This window comes from Miniopterus natalensis, chromosome 7, assembly GCF_054644295.1.
Source record: "Miniopterus natalensis isolate mMinNat1 chromosome 7, mMinNat1.hap1, whole genome shotgun sequence".
Taxonomy (NCBI): domain Eukaryota; kingdom Metazoa; phylum Chordata; class Mammalia; order Chiroptera; family Miniopteridae; genus Miniopterus; species Miniopterus natalensis.
The window spans coordinates 17752522-17780315 of NC_142087.1; the positions used below are offsets into that span (position 1 = coordinate 17752522).

Genomic DNA, 27794 nt, shown 5'->3' on the forward strand with positions numbered 1-27794 from the left:
GGTCTCGCAAAAATGGTGATGTTGAGCCAGCTAACAGGTGGACAATGGTGCAGTATCCCAGGGAAGGGTCAGTGGACCCACAGATCCAATATTTAATGAACACTCACACCCAGTCCTGAGCAGCCCTGGGCACGGACAGCTCTCTCCCTGATGGACACAGCTATGGGTTCTATCAGTGAACTAAGCCAGGGTGATCTTGGTGCTACCAGGAAGACCAAGGTTACACTCAGGGATTAGTTCTGGGCAGGGGATGGAAGATCTTGGGAAGACGATGAAGTGTGGAGAGGACAGGCGGCAGGCTTGAGGCCCCAGGGAGCCTGAAGCCTCAGCACTAGTGGCCTTGTCATGCCTGCATGGAGCAGATGAGATGGCTTTGCAGAAGGTGAGTGGGCTTGCATTTGGGGTGTCTGGGAGTTACCCAGGGGGAGAATGAATAAACACATTGGAGCTAGAGACAGACCCTTGGGAGCCATTTATGTACATGATTGAGGTGGTTTGGAGAGGATGAGATTGTGTGGAGTTGAGAAAAGGAAGAAGAAAACCCTGGGGGACATTTAAGGACAGAGAGAGGCGCCTGCGCAGGAGTCTGAGAGAGTGTGGTCAGGGGACGGGAAGAGGTCCCAGGGGCGTGGCTCAGCAGGGGGGGAACATTTCAGGAAGCAGGGGAGGCCGCTAGTGTGGACTGCAGCAGAGACAGATGATGGGAGGAGATTAGGGAAATGAAAGGTCCCAGGTGACTTGCAAAAGTGGTCCCGTGGAACGTTGGGGACAGAGGTCCCGAAGAGTGTGGGAAGCAAGGCAAGATGGGTGGCAAGAGCCCAGCTTGAGAGGGAGGGTGGACTGGAGCTAGAGGTTTTGGGTGGGAAGCAGGAATGAGGCTTTCTAAGTTGCGGGGGGAGGGGATTGGGCAAATGCCAGTGTCTTTGGAGACTTGCTTTTCCCCCTGTCACATCTTATAGGACCATACCCTTCTCACTAACAAACTCCCTCGTTTCTTGAGGATTGTGCAAAGGAACTCTTATTCCCATTTTGATGGGTACTGAGTCTTCCCTATCTCCCCAATCACCTTGACATTTCACAGGGGTTTCCTGGAGATATGGCCCATTTTTATATGCACTTCAGGGACAGTTTTTAACGAGTTGTGTGGGCCAGGCTGCAGGGCCGGGGCCCCTGAGGACCCAGGAAAAAGTGCAGTGAATGCACTTCTTCCAAATGCTCCAAAGTCACTGGCAAGAGACTCCCTCCTCCAGAAGGGCTGTTGCTACTCCCTCCATTCCTCTTGGCCAGTTTACAGCTTTTTGACATGTCCTGAGACCAAGGCCAGCAGCTCAGTGCTTTGTTGATGATTAGAACTGGGTCCCTGGATGCCCCTGCTCCGGCATGGCCCCATTAGGGCCTCTGCAGCACTTCCCCATCTCCCGAAGGCTCGGTGCCTGGTGTGGGGGGCACAGGAGGAGGCAGCTCTGTGCCGAAGGCTGCTGTGCCCAGGAGATGGGGGCTGAGGCCTGAACATCGGAAGTGTTTTGCTGATTGATCACTGTGCCTACAGAAAGTGCTGGCCAAACTGCCCACACCACCTGCCTCCATTTCCACTGTTATGGGGGCAAGGAGGCCCCCTCCCCCACCTAAAAATCCTCCTGATGAAGACTTCCTCCCTGTCGTGCTCCCTTGCCCCCACCATTGACCTCCTGTGGGCTTAACTGCCCCGGCCTGTGGGAACCAATGCTCACCCTGCTCAGGGACCCTCCCCTGCTATCGACGCTTGCCCAGGAGCCCGATCCTCTGATACTGGGGTCTGCCCCATTGCTGACCCCTGATTTGACCAACAGCCCCTGCCTCTGTGACACCACAGGGGCTATACCCTAGAGTCCCTGGCTTCAGGGGGGCCACTGTGCTGTATAGTGGGGCCCTCATGGGGTGTCAAGCGGTTCCTAGGTAGGTGTTCTCTCACTCGGCATGTACACCTGTCTACTTGGGCTTGTATATTTTTTCTTGTAATGTTTCACCCATTTAACTGATGGCTGCCTTCCCCACTGAGGCCCTTGGAACATCACAGGTACATCTGGGGAGACTGACAAAGCGAAAGTTTGTGTTTATGATTACTGTTTGGTTCCTAAGACTAATCATGTGAATTTAAAAGCCAACCCCCTCCCCCTCCAGAGTCCTTTGGCCATGCTACAAGTCCCAAGGGACAGCAGCCGTCAGAGAGAGAGTCAAGTTGAAACGAAAGGTGGAGGAATGCCCATCCTGTTGTGGGCCTTTAGTACTTGAAGAATTTTAGAAAAAAAAAAAAAAAAAAGTAGTTTTTTATAGGTTATAAGCTAAAGAGGGGCAGTTTGCACAGTTTGGACAAAATAGAAGTACTCTTACCAATAAATACGTCTCAAAATGACAAATAAAGCTCTCCCCATTTGACCACTCCGGATCCCAGCGAGAGGTGACGGGCACAGGCACAAGGAGCTATGTACAGAGTGTAAACAGTAAGGCCCTGGGGGTGGCAAGAGGGGCAGGGCCGGTGATGCGGTGGGCACGGGGGAGTACCGGCAGGGGAGGGCGGGGCTCCGAGTAGTACAGCAGGCTTCTAACACACTCATCCAGTCTGCCGCCAAAGCCCGTGGGTGGCAGCGACAGGTCCTCAAGGTTCCTCCAGTCGGCAGTAAGGAGAAATTGTGTCCATTGAGAAGCCCCGGTCACAATGACTTTTTCCTAGGGAGGCAGTGGGGCAGCCATGCAGGGCCTCCGTGTTCCTTTGTCCCCCCCAAGAGGAGGGACAGGCCTGCCTGGCCATACTTGGGGCTGTCTACCCAGGGCTCAAGGCATGGATGGGGCAGTGTTTCTCAGAACAGGGGTTGGGAGCAGATGGCCCCACGGAGTCCGCAGCCCCTCCCTCCGCGAGGGGGAGCTCAGGGCATCAGTGTCCAGGCGGCGGCCCGCGACCTTCCCCCCTCCCGCGCACCACCCCCGCCCCAGTCCTCGCGGGCGCTAGAGAGCAGCTGCCCTGGTCAGAACCAGCCCCTCTCCCCAGGTCCTCGCCCCACCTTCTCCGCCCCCACCCCGGCCCAGCTCGGGGTCCTTAAATATCAGTCTCCCGGAGGCCGCCGCAGTCCGCCAGTTCGCAGGCCTGACAGGTGGCGCCCTCCGCGACGTCGTGCGGGACGCCGAGGGACACGGTCTCCAGCTCCGGGCGCAGGGCGCACGCGGCCTCGGCGCGCGGCGCGCTCCCGGCGCGGATCTTGTGCGACAGGCTGGAGACCTTGGCGCGCAGCTGGGTGGTGGGCCTGCGGAAGGGCGCGGGCAGCCTCCACTCGCGCTTCCCGCGGCCGGCCGCCTGCGCCTCGGGGGCGCCGGGGGCGCCGGGGGCCGGGAGCTCGGCGAGCGCCAGCGGGGCCCCCGGGAGCGCGCCCGGGCCGCCGGCCGAGGCCCGCCAGTGGTGGCCGTAGACGCGCCAGAGCGGCCGGCGGCGCCGGCGGCGGCGGCACTGGCAGCGCAGGAGGCGCAGGAAGGCGCGCTTGAACTCGCGGCTGGAGCAGGGGTAGATGAGCGGGTTCACGCAGCTGTTGAAGTAGCCGAGCCAGAAGATGACCTTGAAGACGCCCTCCGAGGGCTTCAGCTGCGGGAACAGGGAACCTGCGGGCAGCAGAGACCCACGAGCGTTAGAGATGCGCCAGGAGGAGGGCGGCCCAGGCAGCCCCTGGGCGCACAAGGGGGACCCTCCGCGACACCCGGGCGCTCTTGCTGAGCCGTTACCTAGGGGCTCTCACGCTCCCTCTCCCCAAGGGGTCCCTGATAGAATTCCAGGGGGCCCGTGAACTTGCATGGGAGAGAAAGAGTCACCTTCAGTGTTACTCACAACTACCTGAAATTGAGCATTTCCCTTAACGAGGAGGGCAGGCAACACACCGGAGTAGAATTAGGCAAAACCATACGAAATTAGTTTTTGTAGCTCAAAACTGGTGCAACATTGGCAGTCTCCTAAGGCTCAGCCTAATATTAGCAGGGCCTGTAGGTATTCTTCTATTCAGTGGTTGCAGATGTTTTGAAATACTGTCTACGCGCCTCACTATTTGGAGAGGATGGTCGTTGGAACACACCCTAGATCTCATTTCATGCCTTAACGTAGAAGCACATTTATTACTACATCACAAATGTCACTGAAAAATATTTTGACAAGAGGTTCAGTAAAATCAGTTTCACGTGCAGTCCTTTGGGTTTTATTTAGCGCATTTGAAAGCGTGACCCTGAGAAGGGCTCTTAGACAGTCCCTAGCACAAAAAGGGCAAGAGCCCCGATCAATGGCGAGCAGGGCCTGCCCCATTCCAGGCTCTGCCCTGGGCTCAGGCAAGCATGGCCCTGCTCCCTTGTTAGCAACGCAGATCCAATCTCACGGGAACGCTGGTGGGGTGATGGTGGTGCTCAGCATGTGGAGTGGGGCCTTTCAGGGGTCTCGGAGAATGGGCAGGGGCCAGCCAGGACGGGAAGGGCAGAGGGTGTAGGAGTGGAAAGGCCAGACGAGCAAGAGGATAACAAGTCTGGGGCCTGGGAGTGTCAGATAGGATACACTCAGAAAAAGTCAGTGGGACAGAAGGGCCTTAAATTCTGGGAAGTTGAGCTTTTATTTTGTGGGCAGTTAGGCGCCATGGATATTTTTAAGCAGGTGAGAGATAGGGCCTAGAATTAAACCTCCATAAACAATGCCCATGGCTATCGCAATGCAAGACAGTGGGCTGTCCCGGTGGGCATGGTCAAGGAAGGCTTCTGCGATGGCTTTCAGGGAGCAGTGCCAGGCAAAGGGGGTAGGGGCATGGGGTCTGAGCTGTGCCAGGAGGACCTGCCCACAAACCTCCCTCCTGGTATCTCCTCCATGGACCTGAAGTAGTCATGTCTCCAAAAGCACCTGACAAAATGCAAAGGCATGATCCAGGCAGTGCAGGCCACTCTCTCAGCCTCACTCATCCTCAGCAGCAGCAGCAGGGGCAGAGGGGAGGTGGCAGGAGTGTCCTATTCTGGGCAGAAGCTGCAGGTGCCCAAGAGGCTGAGCAAGCTAGGAGTAGGGGTCCTTGACATACATGGGACCTGCTCTCCCCCTTCTCCCAAAAGAAATAAGAGCAGGGCCCCCTACTGAGGGGGCAGAGGCACCACATCCTCCTCTTGGACCTGGGATGCTTGCATTTCACCTACCTCCCACCATATAGAGAATCGCTGGTGCCAAGAGATACCGTGGAGGAAAGAGGAAGGCCACACAGTGTTGGGTGGTGCAGGCCTTTCAAACCTTGGTCATGTAGTGCCAAGCAAGTTATTTGGCTAGCTAAGTTTCACTCTCCTTTTCTGTGAATTACAGACAATATTTCTCTGGCAGGAATTTTGTGGAGATTCATAAGTTTCAGGTTCTAGCACTTAATGGATTCTTAATAAATACTTCTGTTACTCACTCCCCCTCTCCCTGTTTCTGTGGCATCTTTTTCCCCCCTGTGGCTTTTGAGAGAGGAGACCTCAGACCTGGAAGGGACCCACTTCCCAGCTCTGGAGAGTGGCCAGAAACAGAAGCATAGACCTGGTAGGTTTGGGGGAGGTTGGGACATCGGTCAGGGTGTGTTGAGGAGACGATATCCCCAGGGAGAGGAGTCAGGTAGTTGTCCCTGGAATGTAGGGTCCACCAGGGTTGACCTCAGCCTTCAGGAAAGCAGCCCTCGGAACAGCATCCCTCAATGGCTGCAAAGTAAGACAGTGCTGAAAATAACTTTCTGACTCAAGCCACAATTTTTTATATTTAGCCCAGGATGACAAATCGGTGGACTATGCTTTCAGTGACCAGCCTGAAGCCGGCCAAAGGGCATTGTTATCAGTGTGGTTTTGATTCGGATTGGTGGGCGACATGGCACTGTATGCCCTGGGCCTTGTTGTAAACATTAATATTCTAATTCATTCTCAACCAACCTGTGTGGAAGCCTGCTGCCAGCTGGGGATTCCTTACATAGAAGGAGCTGGACCCAGGCCGGTGTGGCTCAATGGTTAGAGTGTCTGCCCTCGAACCAAAGTCACGGGTTTAATCCCTGGCCCCGGTCGGGGCACATGTGGGAGGCAACCAACTGATGTGTCTCTCTCACATCAACGTTTCTCTCTTTCTCTCTCTCCCTCCTTCCCTTCCTCTCTCTCTCTAAAAACAAACAAACAAAAAAACTGGGATTCAAACACCCTTTCATCCCCTCAATTTTCCTACTGTGTCTGGCTGATGTTCTGTCTTGCTGTGGGCTCCCCCAGAAGCAGACCCTGAGACAGGATTCAAATGCAAGTTGTTCATTTGGGAGGTAAATGAAACATCAGTAGTGGGGTGGGAAAAAGAGAGGGGAAAGAGAAGGAAGCCAATAAAAGGTGTGTTGTGGAGGTCCTGGGAGCTCTGGGAGACAGTGGAGGACAGGGACTTCAGAGCTATCCCCCCAGGGGGGTGAGGGAGGCGGGGTGCCTGTACACCCCCTCCCATAAGTCACTGGTTAACTTCCCACACTGCCTGCCTGCTGTGCGGGTGGACACCGAGGTGTTGGTGGGCAGAGGAGGCCCCCGGGCGGAGAGACAAAGGAAGGTGCTGGGGTGGAAGTTAGCCCACCAGTGCACGGAAGGTCTAGGGCAGAGGCACCAACAGCATCTGCCACAACTTTGTTTATTTGCTCCCTGCCCCTGTGCGCAGACGTCTTGTCTGGAAAATACAGACATCTGCGCCTTGGGCTCCAGCTTCCAGGAGCAGCAGCTCCCCAGGGCACTGCCTGTTCCCTTCAGAGCCCGCAGCTCTGAGTCTCACACCCAGCTCTGCCCAGAGGGCTGTAGTCCCCCGGTGCCCCGCTGCACTGGGCCTCACTCTCCCTGCGCCGCACCCCACTCTCTACAGCCTCTTGCAAGGATCTCTGGGCCACAGAGGGCTGTGGGCAGGACTTCCCTCCCCTTTGCATGTCACAGATGAGACAGGGAACTGCCCCAGACCCCTGAGGATGAGCACTCTGCTCACGGGCATTGTCCCTGCAGTGCTGCCCTGCTGTGGGGACACCAGTGGACAAGCTGCTTCTCAGCCACTCCCAGCTTTCTCGTCTCCCAGCCACGCTGGCTTGTGGCTTCTCAGGTCGGCCAGCTGCCCCCGTCTTGCCTCCCCACCCCTCTCCAGCTGCCCAGCACACACCTTTGCCAGCACCTGCGGCTCAGACACAGAAAAGCCTCAACGGGCAGCTGGGGACTCTGAGACAAGGCCACTCTCTCTCAGTGCCTGGCAGCCACCTTTTCTGCTCCAAGCTGGCTCCACCTCCAACTCTGCCCACAGCCTTTCTTGCAAGCATGAAGCCCAGCTGTGCCCACTCATCTTGGCAGCTGTCACTGGAACCAGAGGCTATATGGGTTGCCCTCCCTCACCTTCCCACCTCTCCATCCAGATGCCCAGCATCAAGCCCTCGCTCTCCTTTCTCTTGTGGTTCCTGCCTCTCTCTGCAGTCTTACTTCTGTCTTTATATGCATTAGGTAAGTGGCCACACTGATTTCTCACTGTCCTCTGGCCACAGTGGACTCCTCAGTCTTGTGTTTGGGCTTTTGCACATGATCATTCTGGATGCCCTTCCTTTCCTCCACCTGGTAGTGCCAGCTCCAGTGGCACCTCCTCCTGGAAGCCTTCCTCACACCACCCCCTCCCAAACCAGCAGAGTTAGTTGTACTCCCTCCTCCCCACCCTTCCCCCCACCCCAGCATATCTACTCACTTCTAAGTGCCAAGAACACTGCAGGTAACTATTAGTTTCCCATCTATCTTAACCTTAAATGGTAAGCTCCCCACACCACGCTTGGCACATTGTAGGTGCTCAATGCATTCTGACCCCTCTCTTTCTATTGTACCCTGTATCCCATCACTGCTAACTCCTGTTATCACCCTGGTCCCAGCTATCACCAGTCCCAGCTACCGTGTGCAGTGCCCTTTCAAGTGGGCTCCTGCTCCTGCTCTGTGCCCCAGAACCCTGATCTCCACACAGCAGCTGGGGGCAGCAGCTGGGGGATCCCTTTAAAACATATCTGAACATTTTATTTCTTCACTTAGATCCCATTTCCACTGCTGATAGCAGCTCCCCCCTGCCCCGCCCCTGGTACTTTGACCTGTCAGCCCCTGGGTTTCTCCCATCAGCTCTTTCTGTTTGCCTCCTTGGCTTAGCTGAGTCTCCTACTTGCTCACAATGCTCCCACATCCACGCCTTTCTGGATTTAGGTTGTACTTCTCCAGCCAGGTCCTCACTCTGGAGCGACTCACCCACTCCCTAAACACACTTAGGGTCTTCGACTGCAGTTTAAGGTCCTGTGCGTCCAGCCATCTCGCCGCCCGCCCGTCCGCAGCCAGCCCTCCCCTATTCCTGCACCTCTGAGCCCTGACTTCTCTCTACAAGTCCCGCAGCTGCCCCTTCACCTTCTGCAGAGCACTTGACCTCCCTTCCTGTTTCATGGAGAAAACAGAAGCTAAAGCAGCTGGGGACTCGCTCAAACCTTCCTCCCCTCTCTTCCTCTTTGGTAAGAAAGGAGTCTCTCCTCCCACCCAGGGCTCATGCCCTTCCTGTGCTGTGGTGCTCTGGAGCCAGTCCCCGTGCACTTGCCTGTCACAGCTGCGCCCTCATTCGCTCCACGCTTTCCATGCACACCTGCTGCTGAATGAGTCCCTCTCTCCTACCCTACATGTCCAATGGGTCACCATGTCTAGTGCATTCAACTTTCTCTCCAGTACGGTCCCTCCCTTCACATCAGTTCTGAAGCCTGTGCTGAGCCTGGCATCTCATTTTGTTGGCAAGGCTACGATGGCCCCCAGTGGTCCCCTATCCTCTCCACTTTGCACACAGCCCCTGGGGGCTTTTTCTAAAAAACATGGTCTCTCTTTCTTCCCCTCTAAAAACTGAGTGGCTTCCAGTGGCTCTGAGGAATAAGCCCACACTTTCTTGTGTTGCATTCAAGGCTCTTTAGGACCAGTGCTGTCTTCATCTTAACTCCCTCTAAATCTGGCCACAATAAACCACAAGCAGGTCTTCTCACTGGCGCTGGGCCCCTTCTACCTTTCTGTTTGGTCCCACTGCTCCCACGGTGCTTTCTGCTTCCTCCCACCCACCCCTCTAGACTGAAGTCAGGCATCCTCCTTGGCCAAGCCTGGGTTAGGTACTCTTTCATGAATGCCTCCACTTTAATAAAATTTATGATTGCTCTGTCTCTTCTACTAGACTTCAGCTTTCTTGAAGGCAGGGATGGGATGTTCTCCTCCCAGCCTCTAACACAAGTGCCTGGCCCAGAGCAGGGGCTATAAAATCTCTGTTGAATGAATGAATAAGTGGTGTTTAGGTAGGTGGCTTCTAAAGTGAGGAGGAAGGAAATGGGAGCTAATGCTTTCTGAGTATTCAGTACCTACTAGGCTCCATGCTGGGCCTGTATGCACTTCTCATTTCATTCTCATGGCACTGGCATCCACTTGGCAGGAGGATTCTAGTTATCCCCAGAGGGCAAGGGGCAGGGTCAAGCTTTGAACTTGAGTCAGTCTAGCCCTAAAGCACTTGGTTTTCCTGTAGCATCATGTAAAGATAGAAATAGAACTTCCCCTGATTTCCCAGGGATTCTGGAAGAGCCACAAACACTTGCTTTAGCCCTTTGGTAGCTGCCCCATTCCCGCAGGCTGGCCTGGCCAAGACCGCTCCCCTTCTCTCTCCACAGTGGGTGTCTCTTCTTCAGACTGGGGCCTAGAACCACCTTCTCCGGGAGTGTTTCTGCGATTAATCCCACTGCCCTGGGCATCTGGGGAGGTAGGAGTAGTTTCTGGACTGTGTGTATTCCTTGAGCATCTCTTAATTTGGCCGCCAGCAGGCTAGGTGTCATTTGTTGGCCTTCTCTATAAACCTCAAGGGTGCCCTGTGGGGCCTGCCACGTCGAGTTTGGCTGCTGCGCATGCACGTCCATCCAGAACATTCACAAAGGCTGGGCTGTTGCCTGCTGGTGGGAGCTGCTTCTCAGGAGAGAGCATCAAACAGACCCCCACCTCCTAGGAGGAGCCACAGAGCTGCGTGGCTGTCTTCTTCCTCTCCTTCAAGTCTCTGCTGAAAAGTCACTTCTAAGGTTTGAAGTAGATGTTGGTGCCCCACCCAGGTGCCCCCAGGCTCAGCGGCTGGGAGTGTTGGCTGCTAAGGCTCATAGTAGTTCCTTCTCTGGAGAACTGCCCTCAGCCAATGGGAGCTGCTTCAACTGGGAGATGACACCTCCCCACCAAGGGGCAGCTCACAGCCAGGGACCAACTGGTGTGGCACAGAAAAGGCCAGCCCCCTTGCCTCCAGCAACTCCGAGCTGCTGATCTTGCTCCAAGGCTCTGGTGGGGCCAGGCTGAGGACAGACTTTGAGACCATATCCTGGGTTAGCTCTTTCCTGCCCTAGCCTGCTCCCTCCCTTCCTCGAGAGTGTCTCCTGAGAGCTTCCCTCAGTCCATCACTTGCATATGAAGCCCCATCTCAGGCTCTGCATCTTGGGACTGGACCCAAGACACCCAAGGCCGTGTCTTCAAGCCATTTTGCTTGCTTCCCAACCTACAATGGCGGGATTACGCCTTTGTTGCTGTGCCAATTCTTCCAGCCACTGCTGGGGAAGGCAGGGCACGAGTATGCACATCTGTGTCCACTTTTCCCTACTCAACAGGTAGGTTGGAGCGGGGCACTGGCCGAATTTACCCTCCGGCCAGGAGAGGCAGTAAGGACACAGGAAGGAGACGGCTGCACACACAACTCCTGATTGCCTCACTCTGCTCCTTGACCTCGCAGCTGAGTCTCCATCAAGCTTGCTCCCGCCTGCCTTCTCCCACTCCCTATATCGGGGCGCCTATGTCAGGAGTCTAACCTAATGTGCAGGGCAGGCAGATGTCACTGGTCAGAAGTGGCAGGGCCCCTCCTGTATCAGCAGGTGAGCTCACTCTCTGGCATGTTGGCTGGGCCAGTCTGGTCTACCCATTGTTGGGGAAACTGAGGCAGCAGCCTGTGAGGTTGGGTGGGGTGTATTTGCAGCCTGGATCATTACAGTCTAGTCCTCTCTCCTAAGGAACAGGAATGGCCAGGCCCAGGAGTTGAGGCTGAGATGCCAGTTAAGGCTCGTGGCGACCAATATGGCCAAGCCTCGTTGAGGAGTGACAGCTCTGAGGCCAAGGGATGGGCTGTGTGATTAATGGCACTGTTTTGGCCTCACCAGAAGGGAACTCGTTCTTTCTTGGCAGAATGTCAGAATTCACAGCCAGCCTTGCTCATAACTTGTAGCCAACTATGAAATATCAGGCTGCACCAGCCTTCCCCATCTCCTGCTCCTTCCATCATTAGTGGGGGTGAGGGGCAGCTCCTAGAGCCACGGAGGCTGCCTGTTGGGGGGCCCAAGGGAGAGAGATGAGTCACAGACCTGTCCTGAGTACTACCCTGGGTCCCACCATTTCCCTTCAACTCTTTCCTCTCACCTTCTCTCCTTTTCCACCTTCCTTCTTTCTCCCCTTCTTTCTACTCTTTGCTGTCACTTCTTAACTCATTATTTTCTGATCTGTGGCCTTGGAGTGGCCATACCCTAAGCTCTGAGCACCCAAGGCTGATGTCCCTGCCAAATGGCTCTTGTGCTCACTTGAATTGGCCCTGATAGAGCATGAGCCTCTCAGCTCTGGGGCTGGGCTGACAAATGGCTCATGGATCTGAGCAGGTCAGTGTTTATGCCAGAGGAGAGAAGGACCCCAGGCAGTGGCCACTGTGTCTGGGAGTCCCAGCACTGAGTTGCCAAGCATTGCCCAGGAGGCTCCAATACCAGCTTTCAAGGGCCCAGGACCCTGTTGGGTGGGTCAGTGAGGACAGACAACTCCTCCAGCATTCGCAGGAGATCTTTTCAGTGGGCATATAGCTCATGAAGCAGGATGAGGCCGAGCTCAGGCGCGGCCCGAGATGGGCTCAGGCACTCAGAGACTCTCTTAAGGGATGGGCTCAAGGGCTCTGGGGATCTTCTGGGGTCTGTGAGAGGATCAGGTCATACAGGAAGTGGCCTTGTCCCGTGGCCAGGATATGGGGCATAGGGAGCATGAAACTGAGCCTGAGGGATGAGCGCAGGGGCTGAGGGGTTCAATGAGATTTAAAGCTTAAAGCATGGCTGCCAACTGACCTGAACCCTGGCCCCAGCCTGACCTCTGACCCTGGTGGGAAGTAACAAGGACTCTGAAACCAGAGTGCTTGGGTTCCAGTCCCAGCTCTGGCATTTAGGATTAAGATTAATATCAATATATTTTTTAAAGAAGTTAAGTAGCACAGGATATTCTTGCAAGTAGGTAAAAAGGAGGAAAGATTATAGTGAGAAGATGGGGAAGGGAGGAGGGCAAAGGGGCCACAGGGTTGAGGGCGCATCATTTTTATGGGGAGCTTGGGACACATCTACATGCTGTGTGTGTGGGCAGAGGAGAGGTGGAAGACAGGGAGGGCTGAGCAGTAACACAGAATGAGACCCCGTACGGCAGAAAGGTGGTTGAGAGAGATTCAGAGCCAATAGGGAACACGCAGGATTTCCGGGGACACCCTGCGGCTGTCCAGAGGAAGAAGCCTGCCTATGGAAAACGTGATTTTTCTTTAGCAAGTGCTCAGCTAGACACTGGTTTGTAATGGCTCACAAGAGCTGATTGTTAAATTTCCAGGAACTTTGCAAGCCGGCTGAAGTCTCTTTGGTAGCTTGAAATTGATTACAGTGGGAATATTTACACCATGGAAATGGGCAGGTGCTACAAATTAGGCCCCACTCCAGGGCCAATTGTTAAATATTTACTAGCACACTACTGTGTTCCACATGAAAAAATGGCCACATTTAAGGTTTAGGGCTAACAGTAGTGTGTGGAGGTGAGGGAGTTAAAATGGCAAAAGAAGGTGAAGTGATGGATTGTGGCAGGAGCAGGAAGGCAGGCCTAACTTACCAGGGGACAAGGTAAGGACAAGGAGTTGAAGGTTTGGTTAAGGTTGGGGATCAATCAGCTTTTCCTGTATAGACTCTATTTCAAGTAACCAAGCAGGTAGTGGTGAATTCTTTTTAGAATTTTAGAGAACAAATGTAGAAGGGACGACAGAATTCAGATATCACCACTTTAAGTTCCAGTGATATAATGAGTCCAGGACATGGTTAATGGCTGCTAAAACTAGCAGCTGAAAGGCTGATGGGACACTTTATAATGGATGGATCAGGCTGATGGCACCTAAACCCTGGATCAATGCTAATATCACAAAAAAGAAGAATCCTTGCCCAAAACACTGAACCTGAATCTGATCAATCCAGTTTACAGGAAATACAGGGAACAGAGGGACACATTAAATGGCACTATGGAGATGCAAACCCCAGACTGTGGGCTACTCCTCGGGGCAAACAATGTGGTGTCCTCACCAAATAAGTCGAAAGGACAAAGCTGGGGGAAGGAGAATCTTACCAATTAAAGAGACCTAGGATGCAAACCAACCACATGCAATGTATGTACCTTTTTTGAATCGTGATTTAAACAAACTAAAAATTTGAGGCAACAGGTGACATTTGAATACTAGGTAGATATCTGATGATGTTAAACAATTATTTTTGTGTTATAATGGATTATGTGTTTTTTTTAAAGTTCTTATTTTCTGAAAAACATGTTGAAGAATTTACAGATGAATTGATGTCATGTCTGGATATTCTTCAAAATAATCTGCAGTGGTGGGAACATGGGTTAGGTTGAGATGAACTAAGACTGGCCTTGCACTGACAGTTGTTTAGCTGGGTCACAGGTGCTTGGGCATCATACTACTGCTCTGTCTACTTAGTATGTGTTTGAAACTATCCATGATAAAAAAAATGGTAAAAAACCTAACCTTAGATCATTTCTTATTCACAGTAATCACTCAGTAAATGTTAGCTGCTATGTTTAAAAAAAAATTTAGGTCACATAAATGGGGGGCCATCCCCAATGCATAACTAGTAAGGATGGTTGGGGTTGGATCTACATAGAGGGCTATTACCCTAAGTGAAATCAGCCAGTCACAGAAGGACTGCTTGAGTCCACTTGTGTGAGGCATCTCAAATACAGGCACACCTCGGAGATATTGCGGGTTTGGTCCCAGAACACCTCAATAAAGTGAGTTGTGACCACTTTGCTGGTGGAGGGTCTTATCTTCAATTTGTAAAAAAATTGCAGTGTCTGTGAAGCACAAATAAAGCACAGCACAATAAAATGAGGTCTGCCTCTGTCAAATTCATAGAATCTAAGAGGGGCTGGGGGGAGGGGGAAGAGGGGAGTTGCTAATCAACAGGCATAGTTTCACTTAAACAAAATGAGTAAGTTCTAGAGATCTGCTGTGCAACACTGTGCCTCGTTAACAACACTGCATCGTGCACTTAAAATTTTAAGAGGGTAGATCTCATGTTGTGTTCTTACCACAATAAAAACACACACACACATGCACACACAAAACCAAAGAGGGCTGTACTTTGCCACCCAGACCCTTGGCATGGCAGGATGTGAAGAGGCCATGGCTTCTGTCACTTCCTCCCTCTGTGCACACTGACCGAGCATCTACTGTGCGCCAGGTGCTACAAAAGCACAGACAGGAAATGGAATGCCAGCCCCTTCTTCAAACTTTTGGGCCAGGGACAGAATAGAATAGCCACTACCGAGGACCTGAAGCACCCCACACCTCTCCCCCTGTGTCTGTAGACCCCTGCACGAGACCCCTGCACGACCTCAGGGAGCCTGGGGAGATGGGTCCTTCGGCACTTGGCCAACACCCTTCAGATGCACGTGGTGCATCCACCCTCCACAGCCGGCTGCCAAAGTGTGCTTTCCAGTGTGGACACCCATCCTTCAGCATGGCTCACAGCCTCCTCCTGCCTCCTCCCTCTTTCTTTCTCTTTACTAAGGCGTAAGATACTGACAGTGAAGTTTATAAAGTACACACAACTTAAGAGTATGGCTTGTTGACTATACATATGCATACACCAGTGTAGTCAGCACCCAGATCAAGATAGAATATTTTGGGCTCTTTGGAAGGTTTCTTTACACTCTCTTCCAGCTAAGACCATCCACCTCTGTCTGTCTGTCTGTCTGTCTGTCTGTCTTTCTCATGTAACCACCATACTGATTTTTATCACCACTGATTAGTTTTACCTGTTTTTGAATATCACAGAATCATATAATATGCTAGCTTTTAATTTCAGATCTGGCTTATCTTGCCCAGCATAGTATCCATGAAACTCATCTACATTGCCGTGATCACCAGGTTTGTTATTTTCCTAGCTGTATAGTAGTCCAGTCAATGAATGCACCATGATTTGTTTATCTATTTGGTTGATGACATCTTGCCTCATTTTGCCGCCTGTCTTCTTATAGATTCTATATTCCAGGTCTCCCAAACCACAGGGTGACCCACAAACACCTCCACTCCTCCATGCTTACATATGTGCAGTCTCCTCTGCCCTCACTGATGGTATGTGTAAGAATATTGACAGTGCCCCGTGATAAAGTTATGTGCAGAGTGCCTGGAGCAGAGGCACTAAATCTGGCAGTGGTCAGGGAGGCAGAATATCATGGGACCTGGGCGGACACACGGGAGGGAGCCCCAGGGCTGGCTCACAAATGGCTGGAGTCCCAGCGTGTCCTGGGACTTCCACTATCAGAGCTTCCTGGTGGCTTATACACCTGGAGGTGTATCTGGGAGGGGCCCGTGGCCTCTGAGCCTCTGAGGCTGCTTTGTGTCACTGACACATCCTACACATTCAGAGGCCAACTAGGGGGCCAGAGAGGCTTGGTGACCTGCCCAACGAAAGAGAGCTGAGAGTGCAAGCTGGGCATCGGCCTGTGGTCGCTAGGAATGACAGGGTGGGATTGTGTGTGTATGTGTGTAGGTCTCAGTGGACGGGCCCATCTCTGGGCATGGCTGGGGTGTACTTGCCAGGCAGGCCAAAGCAAGACTCAGTGAGGTGCTGCTGCCATGAGAACAGCAGGAGAGATGGGGCCTCTGGAGGCACCTGGGACAAGAAGGGAGCTCTCTGCAGATGGGTGCTTGCCTGCCTGGGGCAGTATTCCTCCAGTCCCTCTGTCCCCCTGTTGCCTGCAGGGAGGGTGACTGGCATTTCTATACCCAAAGCTGTGGGTGAAAGGGGCAGAGGACACTTTGGGAAAGGGGGCACTGGAGGTGTGGGGCATGACTCTAGAGCCTTTCCAGGCCCCTCAGGATTTTAGGTGCCTGGTATCAGTGTCCTAGTGCCCCCTGACCATTGATCTAGGCCCCTAGAGCCCCCATGGTTCAGGATACCCCATCTGTATCTCTCTCTGCTGTTGCTCTGTCCTGACCCACAGCATTTCAGGTTTATAAATGGCAGTCAACCTCCCCCTGTGCCAAGGTCCCTCTGGGACTCCAGGTTCCTTTCTTAAGGCTCTCAGCGCTCTTTGGACTGTGGGGGCGACTCACTGGCTATGTCACTGCTGTGGCTGCAGCTTCCACTTGACTTGTCCAGAGGTGTGGGTAGGGAGCATCCTGGGTCTGTCTGACAACCCCTAGGTTGTGGCCCTACTGGGTGCTTTTGTTTCCATGGCCTGCCCTTTATAAACCTGAAATGCTGTGGGTCAGGACAGAGCGGCAGCAGAGAGAGATACAGATGGGGTGTCCTGAACCATGGGGACTCTGGAGGCCCAGGTCAATGGCTATGAGAGATTGGGACACCGACACCGGGCACCTAAACTCCTGAGGGGCCTGGAGAGGCTCTAGGGACATCCCCCACACCTCCAGTGCCCCCTTTCCCAAAGTGTTCTCTGCCTCGGACACTTAGTACAAGGGTCCCCTCACCCATAGCTTTGGGTGTAGAAATGCCAGTCACTCACCCTTCCATGGCCTATGGCCCTTGCTGGCACCTGCTCCTCTTTCTCAACCCCTTCACCCCTGCTGCTTTTCACAATCGGTGTGGGGACCAGGGCTTAGGAGCTGAAAGGTGTCACTCCCCCTGGCTCCCCTCTCTCTGCTTCCTCCTGATTTCTTCAAAGTGGGGGTCCCGGAGGCTCTGTCCCCAGCCCCTCTCTTTTCTTTGCCTCTCTACCTTCTTTCTGGGAGACTGTACCCCACATTCCTGCTTCTGCAACCACTCCCATCCTTGGGCCCCTTATCTAAGTTCCCAATGCCCTCCACCCCCACCACATACTGGCATCTCCTACCAAGATACGCCACCCCTCTGGATGCCACATACACCCTGCCCCCTGCAGAGTTGCTGCTTGGAATAGTCCCTGTTCCTTCAGAGGTGCTTCTTCCTCCCAGGCCTGAGCCAGAGCTGGGGAGTGTCAGGACTTCCCGGCCCCCAGGATGGAGGAGACAAGAAGAGCCCTCTCCCAGGGTCCCCACCCCAGGTGTGAAGAGCAGCAGAGATGGAGGGACTGAGAAAGAGCCACGTGTGGCAGCCAGGGGAGAAGGCTGTTGACATTTAGGAATGACTTCCTGGAAGAGGGGGACACGTGATTTAGACCTCAGAAAACAGTAGCCTCTTGCAGTGGTGACTGTAACAGTAAGGAATGAGAAACACGGACACTCAGCAGGAGACCGCATCCATGCGCCGTGGAACATTCTCACACAGAGCCCACGCTGCTGCTAAAATGAACCAGCACAGATACCGGTACATCTCAGCAACACAATGTTGGGTGAAGGGTGAACTGAAGGCTGATATTTGAGGCCCAGTTCAATTTACATAAACCCTAAAGACACACAAAACAATACTCTGTATTATTATGGATACAGGTACTTATGGGAAGAAAAGAAACACGTGTGAGGGTGATAAACACCAGATTTATCTTTGGGGAGCGAGGGAGCAAAACAGGGCACGAGAGGGAACTTAGTTGTGGCTGTGCTCTATTTCTTTGAAAAAAAGAGAGAAAAAGGGATCTGAGGCAAATATGGCAAAATGTGAACATCTCTTTCAATTTGGGTGATTATAGGTACATGGGCACTTGCTATATTATTTTCTTCTTATCTGTGCATTATTCTGTAACCAGAAATTTGAAAAGAAGTTAAAAGACCATGAAGGGAGGTGGCATTCTACACACAGACTGATCATTCCCTACAGGGGCCTGGTGTGAACCACGGGGCACCTGGGATGACAGGGCACAGCTGGGCAAGGCTGGAGCAGGGGTTGGTTGGCAGGGCAAGGCGATGGTAGTGGGCTTGGGGTGGTTCTAAATACTGGGTTGGGTGGGTTTCTAAAGGGGCACATGTGGACTTTCTCTTGTCTGCCTATTTGCTTCCCCTTACACCCTCCACACCTTTCCCTACCCCTACCACAGCCTCTGGCTGCGTGATTTTCAAGTTGGCGATTTATTCACTTATCTTGTACTGAGCATCTACTACAAAAGCAACAGCTCACATGGCACTCACCATGTTAGAGTCACACATAATATCTCACTAAAGTCTTATAACGCCCTGTAGTCTCATTATAACCATCACCATCATCCCTATTTTATAGATAAGGAAAGAGAGGAACAGAGAGGTCCTGGGATTTGCCCCAAGTTACACAGCATGTAAGGAGCAGAGCTGGGATTCCTACCCAGGCTATCTGGTGCCAGAGCCTGTGGCCCTTGCTGTTGTGCTCTATTGCTCTTCATATGCCAGGCACTGTGCTGGGTGCTGTGGATTCGGTGACAACACAACCAGCACAGCCCTGCCCTTGCAGAGCTTCTGGGCCAGTGGGGGAAGTCAGACACCAAACCAAGCAACACACAGATGTGATTACAGCTAAGGACGTAGTAAAGGAAGAGAGCCTGTGCCCCGAGGGAGAAAAGACAAAGACACACTGAAACTGAGGCATCTGGGAAGGCCTCTCTGAAGAGGGGACACTGATGCTAGGACCTCAAGGACGAGGAGTTAACCAGGAGGGGTCGGGGAAGGCAGGCCAGAGAGAGGGAAGAGTAAATGCAAGGACATGAGGGGTGTGGGCAAGGAACCCGCAGAGGGTCAAGGGGGACAGAGCGTGCAGTGAGCAAAAGGCAGGGCAGCCAAGCCATGGGGCCAGAGGGGAGGCAGCCCATCACATGGGGCCCTCCTTACAGGAGGGGGACCACATGTCCAGGTTTGTTCCCACTGTCCTGAATCATGCCTCTGGCTCAAGCATAAATATTTCTAGTGTCTCATTTTGGTTTGGACAATAACAAATTTGAAGGTCACCTTCTCATAGGCCATGGTGGAGAGTTTGGATTTTGTTCCCAGGGCAGTGAGAAAGCATTGAGGGGTTTTCATAGAGAGTGACACTCTAATTTATAATGTATAAAGGTTATTCTGGTTGCTTTTGTGGAGAAAGCCTGCAGGGGAACAGGAGGGAGGCCATTGTCCCTTTCCTGACTCAGCTGCGGAGTGTGGAGGGAACAGGCCTGGGAAAGGCAGGGGAGGCCCCCGGCTTGAGCCTGCTGAGGTTGCAGCCATGGGTGAAATGACTCAGGGTAAATTTGTCCCCAGAAACCCTGTTCTCTTTCTCCTCCCGGTGCTGACCCAGCCCCAAGGCTTCCAGGAGGGCCCGCAGGTATGGGAGGAAGTCCCTGAGAACAGCTGCCCACCTCCCAGGTCTGCAGCGACCCTTGTGGAAGAAATAGGAGAGTATTTCAGAAGTACTGAAAGACTCAGGAAAATTAAGAAAGACGATGAACAACATTAACTTTCCATTTGATAATTTGCCCCTTTCCCTTTCTTATCCACTCATAGCCCCTCCCCCAATTCCAAGAGGAGATTGCAGAAGTTAGAGCTCAGGGCATTCACAGATACCAGCTGGGCAGGGTCCCCACACGGGGCCAGCTTCCAAACTGAGTGAGTGCTGGGAGAAGGCAGGTGGCTTCTGGTGCCTGCTGATGTACATGTTGACTGGCCAGGGCTTGCTGCCCATGGATGAATGTAGGCCCACCCTGTCTGTGTGCCTACCTCTGGGGGTTGGCATGTATATCTGGGGGCGGTGTGTGTGTGTTAAGGTAGGTGAGCACATACACTGCTGATTACATACTATGGGCAGATGCCTGCACAGAGTTTCACGGACCTTTTATATTTAGTGGGGTCCAGAGTGTAAAACAAGCCCAGGCTTGTAATGACAATGAAGGGGGTGAGGGGACCCAGAAGTTAGAAGCCTGTAAAACACATCCTGCTAGCACGAAGAGCCTCTTGTTCGTCCCCCACAAAGCCAAGCCACTCATCTAAGAGTCCAGGGAGGCTGCATGTTCAGGTGGAGAGCCACTCTCCAGCAGGGAGGGCCACCCAAGCCTGGGTGCCAGGAAGGCACAGCCACAGGCTCAGGAGGGAAGAGAAGGGGCTGGTGGGAGAGGGGTCACTCACCAAGTGGCAGGACGAAGAAGAAGGGGAACCAGCAGAGCACGAAGACTCCCACGACGATGGCCAGCGTCTTGGCCGCCTTCTTCTCGCGGGAGAACTTGAGCAGGCGCACGGACAGCGAGCTGCGGAAGGTGTGGCCCTTGGCGCTGCGCAACCCGCGGTGCGCCCCGTCCGCGCCCGAGGTGGCGCCGCGGCAGTGGATGCGCAGCACCACCTCCGAGGCCTTGCCGCGCTCCCGCTTGACGCCCGCCTCGAGGCTGCGCGTGGTGCTGCGCGCTACCACGTACACGCGGCAGTACATGACGATGATGACGGCCATGGGCAGGTAGAAGGAGCACACGGAGGAGAAGACGGCGTAGCCCACCTCCTCCGTGATGCTGCAGAAGCGCTCGTCAGGGGGCACCGGCTCCTTCCAGCCCAGCAGGGGCCCCACGGACACCACGAGGGCCACGGCCCAGAGCATCGCCAGGATGGCGGCCGCCTTGCGCTCGGTCATGATGGTGGGGTACTTGAGCGAGTGGCGCACGCCCACGTACCGGTCCACGGAAATGGTGCAGAGGCTGAGGATAGAGGCAGTGCAGCACAGCACGTCCACCGCGGCCCACACGTCGCAGAAGGCCCGGCCGAAGGCCCAGAAGCCCAGGACTTCCATGGTGGCCGAGAAGGGCAGCACCGTGGTGCTCAGCAGCAGGTCGGCCACGGCCAGGTTCACGATGAAATAGTTGGTGACCGTCTGCAGGTGGCGGTTGCAGGCCACGGAGAGGATGACCAGCAGGTTGCCCGCCACGGCCATGAGGATGAAGGCGGCCAGGAAGACGCCCACGCCCACGCCCTGCGCGCTCACCACCAGACCCCCGACGGCCGCCGTGCCGTTCACCTCGCCGCCGGCGCCCGCGGCCCCCGGCTCCCCGGCGGAGCTCCGGTTGTCCTCGCCGCCGCCCGCGCCCACCACGCCGCCGCCGCCGCCGCCGCCGCCCGCGGCCCCCGGCACGCCGCCCACCGCCGGGCCCTCGGAGGCGGCCGCGCCGCCCGCACCGCTCCCTCCGCCGCCCGCGCTGGAGCCCGCGGCGCTGCTGTCCGGGCGGGGTCCCTCGAAACTGACGCTCAGCAGATCGCGGAAAGTCATCTCAACGAGCGGCCGTCGGGGGCCGGGCCCGGGCGCAGGACCGGTGACTGTCAGGGAGGGGGGCGCCGGGCATAGCCGCAGGGCTCCGGTGCAGCCCCGCGCGCCGGTACCGTCGGAGTCCTGCCCACGTTCCCGCTCCGCGGGGGAGTGCGGCGGCGGGGGCGGCGGCCGGGGCGCCGCGGGCTCCCCGAGGCGGGCGCGGAGTGGGACGGCGGGGCCGGGCCGCGGGCGCGCCGCTCTCTGAGCGCCTAGGCGAGCGGCTACGGCGGCGGCTCCCGGCCCGGGCGGTGCAGGCGGCGGCCTCCGCGGCGCTCGCGCCCGGGCGCGGGGGGCGGGACGGAGGAGGGGCGGCGGGGGAAGGAGAGGGGGCGGCCGGCGCCGGGGGGAGGGGACGCCACATTCGCCGGGGTTAGGGGCTGTGCTCTCCGCGCCAGCGGGCGTCCGGGGTCCGGGGGAGGTGGGGTGCCTGGGCGCACCCGAGCCCGGCAGCAGCTGCCAGCTTCGCCGCGGGCGCCCACGACCGCCCTCTCGCCTCGTGGTCCGCTCGGTGATCCCTCCCGCGCCCCTCCCCGGCCCCGCTCCCTTTCCCTCAGCTCCGTCCCCCCTCCTCCCGCCCTTTCCTCAGCCTCTCGGTGACTTGCTAGTGCCCTTGGGTGCGCGGAGCGTAGAAGGCGCGGTTCCCGGGTCCCCGGGCTCCCGGCTCTGGCCGCCAGAGAGCAGCAAGTGCCCGGGATCTGCGGCCTGCGGACTGAGCCGCGCAATGGCGTGCGAGTCGCCTCCTGCGTCTGCCTTGATGGATCTGTCGCATCTCTTCCTTCCCTCAGGTCGCTGGACAGGGGAAGGTCTGAAACACTTCTGTCCAATGCGGTGTCGAGGGAAGAGCCCCGGAGGGGGTCAAATGACTGTCCTGGCTTGGGATGGGCGAAGAAACCAGAGACTCTATGGTGGCAGACCTAGGAGCCTGACCATGACACATCGGTTTGCATATACTAACTTCTGTACTGTGACTTCACTCCATATGAGATGTCGGAATAAAGCTTCTTTGCCCCACGAAATAAGTGGCCTCTTTCTGGGGAAGGAGGGTTTAAGTGCTGGAGGGTGGGAAAGGGCGTGATGGTTGAGGGTGGGGGTGCAGACAGTCTGGCTCCAAATCTAGGCTCCAGCTCCTATTAGCTGTTGACTTTGTGCCTCAGTTCCTCATCTGTCAAGTGAGCGTAAGAGTAGTGTCTGCTTAATGGCATCAAGGTTAGGCCCCAGAGCAGTGCCTGCTTTGTTAGCTGAAAGGGGCTTGGAAGGGCAAGATTTGAACAGGGAGCACAGAGGGCAGGAGGGGTGTGGAGCTGATATGAGCTGTGGATGGAGGTGGAGGGGAGGGTTTGAGGAGCCTCTTGTTGACTAGGTAGGACTGGGTAGGGAGAAACAAAATGAGATTATTCATTTGACCAAAATAAAAATACTAACCAGGCTGCTGTCACGGGGTGGGCACTGTGCTGGACACTCTAGGTGGCAGGGAAAGGGGGAATTGCAGGGAGGATAGCACCGTGGTGTACATGCAGGATGAGGAAGGCTTGTGCCATGCCAGGGAGATGAGAGCCCATTTGGAGAGGTGTCCGAGAAGAGGTGGAGAACTCAGGGCCTTTTGTACCCACTGGCTGTGGATGACACGGGCAGGATGCCTGCCAGTCCTAGCTCAGAAGGTGCTTTGGAGAAAAAACAGAAAATGTTGAGAGATGGGTAAGCCCCTGGCCCCCTCTTTCCCAGCCCAGGAAGCCAAAGCTGTTATAGTCATAGTTTGGAAATAGCTCTTCCAAGGCCCTTCCCAAGTTTCCCCGTTGCATCTTCCATCTTTACTGGGGTCTTTGGTAACTGACCAGAGATGGAATGAAAGCAAGGTGAGCCCTGGAGACGGAGCTGGCTCTTGGGTTCTTTGTGATCTGGTGGCGTGGCTTCTATTTAAGATGGAAAACTAAACACCTGTGCTTACCTTTAGAGTGAGAGTAAAGAAAAAGGAGAGGTTCATCCTGCAACTAAGTTAACTCCTAGGCTGTTAAACCTGGCTCCAGCCCCTAAGGAGGAGGCTTGAAGGAACGCTACAAGAGGTCATGAAGGGCTTGAGGAGATCTGGACCGATGCCTCTCTGCAGACTGTGGTTGTCACTTTCAGAGTCAGCACGCTGCATGAAAAAGAATGCTGGTGGCGAAGGCGTTCCTGACATACCCTGTTTGTGGGGACGAGCTAGTCAACCCCCAGTTCCCTTCCACCCTACCAAACCTGAGCAACCTTCATTATTCATTCGACACAAGTTAACTGAGCACCAGCTTATGGCAGGAGCTGCTCCTAGCACTGGGGATATGACGTTGAATGAAGCAGTCCCTGCCATCCCGAAGCTCCCATTCAAATGGCAGGGAGTGTACCCGGAAGAGTCAGGAGGAAAGCTTTTCCATTGCTATGGACAAAGTTATCTCTGGGTTTGACATCTGGGTCCTGGAGATTATCTTCAATTAAATATTCAAAGAAAATCCAAATCCAAACTCTTCCAGTACCTCCTCACCTCTGAAGAGCAGCAGAGCCTGAAAGGGTACAAAATCAAGCATGTCACTGGCAAACAAGGCTCAAGCTGCCCCTTCCTGGGGTCAGGCCCTCTGACGGACAGGGACTTCCATCCTATTCTTTAGTTGCAAAGGGATCTGTGGCCCTCACCTGACCTTTAAGCTTCCTGTGGGCTGACCCTACCCCTGGCTACAACCTGACCTACAACCTAAGCCCTAATTGTGTCATTTATCCCACATGTGTACTGTGACCAGCAGGGACACTGGCTGAAGGGGTGAGGGCTCAGTGCTACCCTCTTCCAGGACAGCGGAGTGGTGCTCAGGACTGGCCAGGTGGCCATGGGTTGGGGATTAAGTGGGGAAAGGCCGTTGTCTCTGCAGGAAGGAGGTACTTGGCAGTCCATCCTCGCAGCTCCATCCCTGTGTCAGAGAGGCTGCAGGGGACTTGAGGCCAGTTTGTGATTTGATTATTTATGCTAATTTTTGCCTAAAATGAATGGAGTTAGAAGTGAGTGACTGTATTTCCCATCATAGTAGAAACGGTAGAGATCGGGCATGGGTGCCAATGGAGGGATGTTCCTACCCAGAGCCTGGCAAGCAGCCCACTGCTTGGGGGCCCTTGGAGTGACTGCTTGGTTTGCAACTGTGTTTGCTTCTGCTCCTAAGAAATATTCTTTTGTTTCATTTTTTTTTTTTTCTTTTTCCCTTCAGGAGAGGAAATAAGCTGGGAAGCAGGATATTGGATAAATGTGGAAGATCCACTAGGGTGGAAAACTCTGAGCAGAGATTAGTTTTGGTAAGTTAAAAACTTGATTTGCCATTTACTCAATGTCCAATGTGAATGTACCTGGTTGGGCAGCTCTCATGGACAGAGCTCCACGGGGCAAGGGCAACTCAGGGATCCAAGCTCCTTCTAGTGTGTGGCTTCACCGTTTCTTAGAGCCTGGGAATTCCCTAGGGACCTGGAGTCCTCTTCTGGATTCTCCACATTCAAAGGCCCAAAGAACAAAGGGGGAATGTGGACAATTACACAGACGTTTTAGGAGGCAAGCACAACATCTGTGTCCAAGACCATGCCTCCACTTAGATGTAAGGGGGAAACGTGGGTCAGCCAAGTGCCCAGGGCAGAAAGGGAATAGATTTGATGGCCATCCAGCCTGTCCATGCTGCAGGACAGCAAGAGTCCCAGGAAGACTCGACTTGGGCATTAGTTAGGCAATGCCCGATGGATGGATTGTGAAAAGAGCACATAGATTGACTGCTCTGAACTTCCAGCTAACACTCAACCCAAGCCCAGTGGACACTTGTCCTGTGGCCATTCCTTCCAGACCAGGCCCAACATGCGTATTTCCAGCATGGCTAATTAAAAAAGGGTTAGAGTGAGAATGCCATTAAGGAATGAGCTGGTGACAATGACAATTCAACTCACTCAGCTCTGGGAATGCAAAAGGAGAATTAAAGTGGGCAGTGGAGACTCGGTTGCATTGTTTTAACCTTCCTGGAGAGTAAGAAACCCCTCTGGTAGAATCCCCCCAGTACCAATGGGAATCTCCGTTAGTGCCTGAAATTCCACCCTTATAATCTGGGTCTTAACTCCAAAAACTAGTGTTTTTCGTTACATCACAAATTCTTTTACCTCCTAGCAGAGGTGACATACAAGGTTGATATCTCCGTCAGTCCCTGAGATACGATTATTGCGGGATGGAGAACTGGGCCAAGTGGGGAAGATATTCCATGGGGATATTCTGTGGCAATGAAGAGAAAGATGAGAAGGTTCCAGGGATAAACATTGCTAACCTGATAAATTCTCTGACCCTGAAATGGAGCAGCAAATGCCAATGAGGGAGATTTCCTAACACAGAATTAAAATAAGTCAGTCAATTCGGAGGAAGCGGCCTATAAGCAACTTGAGAGGCCAGCAGGGTTGCAGGCCTCCAGTCCGGATCAGGGAGGCGAGGCGGCTCCTGCTGGGATGTCCGCCCTCCAGCTCGCAAATGAGATGGCCCCGAGCCATTTTCCATTTCCTCTCTCCTGGGCCAAGATTCTCTCTCTGGAGGAGATAGTGAAGAAAGGAGGATTTCCTTTGAATGATTCCCTGGAGGAACGGAAAGATGGAAGAGGCAAAAAATCCCAAGTGTCCCAGGAAAAAAATGAGGTGAGGCTGGCCTCCTTTCGCGTTCTCCATGCCTCGTCCTTGAGATCCTACTGGTTCTCCCTCGCTCTCTCCTCTGCGAGTTCATCACTTAATCTCTCTAACCCTCCATTTGTAAAATGGTGAGAACTCTGTCCCACGTGATCATCAAGTGTCCACAGAAACACCATTTACTTCCTAATCTAGGTCCCCTCGTCTCTGATTTATTCCTCTGTAGAGCAGTTTTATAATTCCATTGTTTACCTGTGGTACCTGGAGATAGGGGCCTACTTGGGCTTTAAAGTGACTGTGGCATTTTGCCTTTTTGTACTCAGTAGCTAGTGCAGTGCTGGCCTCTTGAAGTTCAGTGAATGTTTGTTGAGTCAGGGGGTGAAAGCATGAATCAGCAAATGAAGAACTGAATGAATGAATGAACATATGAAGGGCTGTGTACCTCTAAGTGTCACTGAGGGTTAGAGTATATGTCTCTGTTCCAGAGTGTCAGCCTTTTGCAAGAGATGACTAGGGATAGCTTTCACACATTCTAGGGAGCTGCCTGTCTAGGGCACGAGTGGGGACCTTTCTCCTAGGAGGAGTGCTTCTGAGAGGCACCAACAGGGAGCTGGATTAGAGTGCTACATGCCCCTGCTCCCAAAGAGGGACTAGGAGGACCCCAGAGTCAGAATGTGCCTAACATGTGCTTATAGTTCTTGGCTTGGGTTGTTGTTTAGGGCCTCAGGCCTTTGAAGGAAGGTGGTCATGGACACTGCAGGACCCCGTGCAGCTCTGATCTGGGAAGAAGGCTGCTCTGGGTCTGTACATCCATAGTAGAGGAGCGTTGATGACTCACTCAGCTAATATCTTTGAAATCATCTGGTTCCACCAACTGGCTACCTTGAGAGTGACAGAAATTATCTGAGTAAAGGTTACAACCAGATTTTTTCCCATTTTGTATTTTCAAAACCAGAGGCTAAATGTTGGTATTTTATAATGGCTTCTTTGAATCCTTCCAGAGATCTGTTCTTTGGTGGTTTAGTTAGGATCATAGCCTTGTGTAGTGGGTTGAATGATGGCCCCCCAAAAGATATGTCCACATGCTAATCCCTGGAACCTGTGAATGCTGCATTATTTAGAAAAAGAGTCTCTGCAGATGTAATTAATTTGAGGATCTAGAGACGAGGAGATTATCCTGGATTATCCAGGTGGACCCTGAATTTACTGACAAGTATCCTTATAAGAGTGAGCCCGGGGCAGATGACACACAGACGAACAGAGGAGAAAGTGAGGTGAAGACAGAGGCAGAGGTGGAAGTGACTGGACTACAAGTCAAAGAAGGCTAAGGAGTCCCAGCGGCCACCAGAAGCTGGAAGAGGCAAGGAATGGACTCTCCCCTGGAGCCTTTGGAGGGAACTTGGCCCTGCTGACACCCTGAATTTTGGATTTCTGAACTCAGAACTGTGGGAGAATAAATTTCTGTTGTTTTAAGCCACTAGTCTGTGTTAATTTGTTATAGCACCAAAGAAAACTAATATAGCTTGGTTGAGATTGCGTAGTTGGCCCAGTGATCTGCGGAAGCATTTCCTTTACAGTGTCACAAATGGTGTCAAGACCTTTTTCGGGTGTATGCATCAAATGCAATGGAGAAGG

The 27794-nt window shown here is 53.8% G+C and overlaps 1 protein-coding gene across 1 annotated transcript; it reads right to left on the reverse strand.

Annotated features, from left to right (window-relative positions):
* Positions 1–3073: 3073 nt before the first annotated feature.
* ADRA1D (adrenoceptor alpha 1D) lies at positions 3074–21467 on the reverse strand. The gene is made up of 2 exons (XM_016211939.2): positions 20345–21467; positions 3074–3627 (listed from the first exon to the last, which is right to left on the reverse strand). The coding sequence occupies exons 1-2, from the start codon at positions 21465–21467 to the stop codon at positions 3074–3076; spliced, it is 1677 nt and encodes a 558-aa protein (XP_016067425.2).
* Between the last annotated feature and the right edge of the window lie 6327 nt (positions 21468–27794).

Bases quoted from the DNA above. Each gene is read 5' to 3' on its own strand.
- ADRA1D (XM_016211939.2), bottom strand. From the start codon at position 21,467: ATGACTTTCCGCGATCTGCTGAGCGTCAGTTTCGAGGGACCCCGCCCG. The intron at 3,628-20,344 runs GTGAGTGACCCC...TGCTGCCCGCAG, and splicing joins CTTCTTCGTCCTGCCACTTG to GTTCCCTGTTCCCGCAGCTG.